The 5,000-nt window shown below is 37.2% G+C and overlaps 1 protein-coding gene across 1 annotated transcript in view; it reads right to left on the bottom strand.

The window, feature by feature from the left end:
• hoxd11a (homeobox D11a) overlaps window positions 1–5,000 on the bottom strand; it is a 6,440-nt gene that overhangs the window by 1,269 nt on the left and 171 nt on the right. Inside the window, exons 1-2 of the mRNA XM_061970627.2 lie at window positions 4,423–5,000; window positions 1–333 (exon numbers count right to left, since the gene is read on the bottom strand). The exon at window positions 1–333 is cut by the window's left edge and continues 1,269 nt beyond it; the exon at window positions 4,423–5,000 is cut by the window's right edge and continues 171 nt beyond it. Coding sequence (XP_061826611.1) covers window positions 98–333; window positions 4,423–4,981 — 795 coding nt within the window. The 5' untranslated portion in view covers window positions 4,982–5,000 and the 3' untranslated portion in view covers window positions 1–97. The remainder of the gene's footprint in view (window positions 334–4,422) is intronic.

Raw genomic sequence — 5,000 nt, 5'->3', positions numbered from 1 at the left:
GTGTGTGTGTGTGTGTGTGTGTGTGTGTGTGTGTGTGTGTGTGTGTGTGTGTGTGTGTGTGTCTGTGTGTGCGCGCGTGTGTGTGCGTGTGTGTGTATCAGAATAGAGGATTGCCAGTAAAATACTGTAGGCGGTCACGGTTGAGCTTCTTCTCCTTCATTCTTCTGTTCTGGAACCAAATCTTCACCTGGCGGTCTGACAGGTTGAGCATCCTGGAAAGCTGTAGACGTTTCTCTTTGTTGATGTAGACGTTGAAGAAAAACTCTCGTTCAAGTTCTCGGATCTGGTACTTGGAGTATGGACACCTCTTCTTTCTTGACTTGCTGGACGAGGCTGCATGCACACACACACACACACACACACACACACACACACACACACACACACACACACACACACACACACACACACACACACACACACACACACACACAAATTGGAGAAGTTGGTGTAATATGTAGAGGGAATGCACCAAAATACTTATAATTAATAATGTATTAATGTGCACAGCATTTTTTGTACCAACTATTTTTGCATATAAACATTTTTGATGTAGAGAAAAATCCTCAATTTTTTTTTTTTTTACAAAAGACACAATTTTTTTTATAATTTTTAAATATATTTTAGGAGTCCAAATTCTGACAAACTTCAAGCTTGAAAAAAAAAAGTGAAATAAGTGCAGGAAACTCCACAAACATATATGTTTGCCTCAGTTCCACGCCACGTGATGCAACTGAAGTTGACCCAAATAAACAGGCAGGCCAACTTCCTGTTGACTGTGTTGATCTGCAGGGAAATGCGCTCACACCCCCCCCCCCCACCCCCCCACACCCCTTTTTGTGTAATCATGCACACGTCACGTGACTTGCAGGAAGTTCAAATAAATCCACAAATGCATTGAAATGCACCAAAAGGCCACTTAAATAACGCCACGACACTGAATGCAGTACTAAAATTCCATTTATTGCTCCCCTCAATGATGTCCCTAAACGTCACTTATTTTTGCTCAGTGTTATTTAAATGAAGTGTTTTTTGTGTGCAATTTTAACCAACAAAAATACCTTATTTATGTAAAGAAAGTAAAGCACACTTTACTTTTACGTGTGCATTTTAACATGAACAAAATCTGCATTCATGCAACTTTGCTATTTTTTGTCAACATTTTCACTAAAACACCTATTTGTTTAGGTGAGGGGTAAATAAAGCATGTTCTGGATGCAGTAATTCAATAACATAGTAGACAAGTACAGACTTCCTATAGGAATAGCACTAAATGCATTTATTTTCCTCCTCAATAATGTCAGATTATCAGTAAAGGTTACTCATTTTATTTTATAAATATTGCCAATATGTGCAATCACTAAAAAAAAACCTCCTATTCATTTAGGTGAGCGTTAAATAAAGCTCTTCTGGATGAAGTAATTCAATAACATAGTAGAAAAGTGCAGACTTCCTATAGGAATAGCACTAAATGCAGTTCTTTTCCTCCTCAATAATGTCAGATTATCAGTAAAGGTTGCTCATTGTATTTGATAAACATTGCCAATATGTGCAATCACAAAAAACAAACAAAAAAAACAACTCCTATTCATTTAGGTGAGGGTTAAATAAAGCTAGTGTTTCAATAACATAGTAGAAAAGTGCAGACTTCTTATAAGAATAGTACTAAATGCATTTATTTTCCTCCTCAATAATGTCAGATTATCAGTGAATGTTACTAATTTTATTTTATTAACATTGCCAATATGTCCAATCACTAAAAAAAAAACTCCTATTCATTTAGGTGAGGGGTAAATAAAGCTGTTCTGGATGCAGTAATTCAATAACATAGTAGAAAAGTGCAGACTTCCTATAGGAATAGCACTAAATGCAGTTATTTTCCTCCTCAATAATGTCAGATTATTAGTAAAGGTTGTTCATTTTATTTTATAAATATTGCCAATATGTGCAATCACAAAAAAAAAAAAAAAAAAAAAAAACTCCTATTCATTTAGGTGAGGGTTAAATGAAGCTAGTATTTCAATAACATAGTAGACAAGTGCAGACTTCCTATAAAAATAGTACACAATGCATGTATTTTCCTCCTCAATAATGTCAGATTATCAGTAAAGGTTACTCATTTTATTTTATAAACATTGACAATATGTGCAATCACTATAAAAAAAACCAACACCTATTCATTTAATGCAATACTCCATCTCAATAAGTGCAGATTTTGCAAAAAACTTTTCAATGTGTGCACCAAACATGGACAAAATGTGCATTTAATGTATTAATTTATTATTTTTGCTTAAATAAATAAATCTGCATTTCTCTTAAGATAGTAGAAAAGTGCATGCAGATTCAGAATGGGGCTACGCTTTTTTATTTTGATTTTTTTTTGTAAATAAAGCAGTACTCCATCTCAATCTAGTGCAGATTGTGCATGTAGTACACTGAATGCATTTATCAGTAAAGGTCACTTATGCCATGTGTGCATTGGACAAAATGTGCTTTTAAATACATTCATACTTATCATTGTTATTATTTTTACTTAAATACATCTGTATTACTCTTAATATAGTAGAAACGTGCCGATTATGCACAGCACTAAATGCATTTATCAGTAAAGGTCACTTACTTTATGTATGTGCATAAACACCAAACACAAAATGTATATACTCCTTTATCTATTTATTGCTTGAATAAATCTGCATTACTCTTAATATAGTAGAAAACTGCATGCAGATTCAGCATGGGACTGCATTTTTTATTATTATTTTTTTTAATTATTATTATTTTTAATAAAGCAGTACTCCATCTCAATATAGTGCAGATTGTGCATGTAGTACTAAATGCATGTGTCAGTAAAAGTCACTTATTTTGTGTGTGCATTGGACAAAATGTGCATTTAAAGACATTCACACTTATCATTGTTATTATTTTTACTTAAATAAATCTGCATTACTCTTAATATAGTAGAAACGTGCAGATTCTGCACAGCACTAAATGCATTTATCAGTAAAGGTCACTGTGCATAAACACCAAACACAAAATGTATATACTCCTTTATCTATTTATTGCTGGAATAAATCTGCATTACTCTTAATATAGTAGAAAAGTGCATGCAGATTCAGCATGGGACTACACTTTTTTTTTTTTTTTTTTTTTTTTTAAATAAAGCAGTACTCCATCTCAATATAGTGCAGATTGTACCAAATGCATGTGTCAATAACGGTCACTTATGTTATGTGTGCATTAACACCTAACATGGACAACATGCGCATTTTAAATAAATCCCTACTAACTTACCATTATTGTTATTTTACTTAAGCAAGTCTACATTACTCTTAATATAGTAGAAAAGTGCAGATTCTGCATAGCACTAGATGCATGTATCAGTAAAGGTCACTGTGCATAAACACCAAACACAAAATGTATATACTCCTTTATCTATTTAATGCTTGAATAAATCTGCATTACTCTTAATAAAGTAGAAAAGTGCATGCAGATTCAACATGGGACTACACTTTTTATTTTATTTTATTTTATTTTATTTTTTTAAATAAAGCAGTTCTCCGTCTCAATATAGTGCAGATTGTACCAAATGCAAGTGTCAATAACGGTCACTTATGTTATGTGTGCATTAACACCCAACATGGACAACATGTGCATTTTAAATAAATCCCTACTAACTTACCATTATTGTTATTTTACTTAAACAAGTCTGCATTACTCTTAATATAGTAGAAACGTGCATGTTCTGCATATCACTATGCATGTATCAGTAAAGGTCATGCATAAACACCAAACATAAAACGCATATACTTATTTATCTATGTATTGCTTGAATAAATCTGCATTATAATAATATAATAGAACAGTGCAGATTCAGCATAGGACTGTGCAATTTTTATTTTTTTTAGGGCTTAAATAAAGCTGTTCTGCATGCAGAACTCCATCACTATATAGAATATTCTGCATGCGACTGCAGAAGGTCACTTTTTTTTTTTTTTTTTTTTTTTTTTTTTTACCAAAAAGTGCCTATTTCTACTTATTTGGACACAACCAGTAAACCAGCTGCCTAATAGTAACCTAGTAAAATGCATTTAACTGCCTCTTTTGTCTGGCACTTTTCTCCACAGAAATGCATCAATTTCTTCCTAAATTCTACTTATTTGGCACGAAAATTTCTCGCACTTGTTATTTAAAAAAACAAACAAACAAAAAACGTGCAAGTAGTGAATTCAGCCTCTTTTTTTTTTTGGAATGCCATGTGAGCAAAGTAGGCCCGCCATTGTAAATAGCTTTACAGCCGTAAAGAACATCTTATTGGGATATAAACCGCCTTTGCATGCTTATAAAGGAGCGTGCGCGGCCACGGCGAAGGACGCGCCATTGTCCACGACTAATAAAGGAGTGTGTAATAATAATACAACCCACTCTGCTGGCTGCTCTTGTCGCCACAGTTGGAGGACGAGTCCTCGTCCACGCTGGCTCCCGCAGCCGCCGCCGCCGCCGCCGCCGCGTCCCCGGCGTCCTGCTCCACTTTGCCGGGGTCGTCGCTCTTCTGCCGGTGCTGCTCCGGCGCGCCTTTGTCCGCGTCGAAGAACTGGTCGAAGCCCTGCGGCAGGACGCCGTTGCGTCCGGCCCCGGCGAAGAGGCTGCACGGCGAGCCGGCGCCCGCCTGGGGTCCGCCGTACAGCGGCTCGCTTTTGAAGGAGGACTGGATCAAGTCCCGGTGCATGATCTCCTCGGAGGAGTAGTAGGACGCGTAGTTGTTCCGGTAGTGCCATTTGCTGGGGTGCTCCAGTCCGTAGTCCCTGAAGGAGACCTCCCGCACGGGCTGGTGGTGGCCGAGGTTGGCCGAGTAGGGGAAGTTCACCTGGCAGGAGGCGCTCTGCGGCAAAAAGGAAGAGACGGAGGTGAAGTCGGGCGTGGAGACGTAGTAAGTGCAGCTCGGCAGGTACATGTTGGACGCGCGCTCGTCGTAGTCCGTCATGTCTGCTCCCGGTTTCCTC

This window comes from Nerophis lumbriciformis, linkage group LG13, assembly GCF_033978685.3.
Source record: "Nerophis lumbriciformis linkage group LG13, RoL_Nlum_v2.1, whole genome shotgun sequence".
NCBI classification, from domain to species: Eukaryota; Metazoa; Chordata; class Actinopteri; order Syngnathiformes; family Syngnathidae; genus Nerophis; species Nerophis lumbriciformis.
Note: the sequence above shows the minus strand (reverse complement) of the source record. Positions and strands in the feature narration are given on the sequence as shown.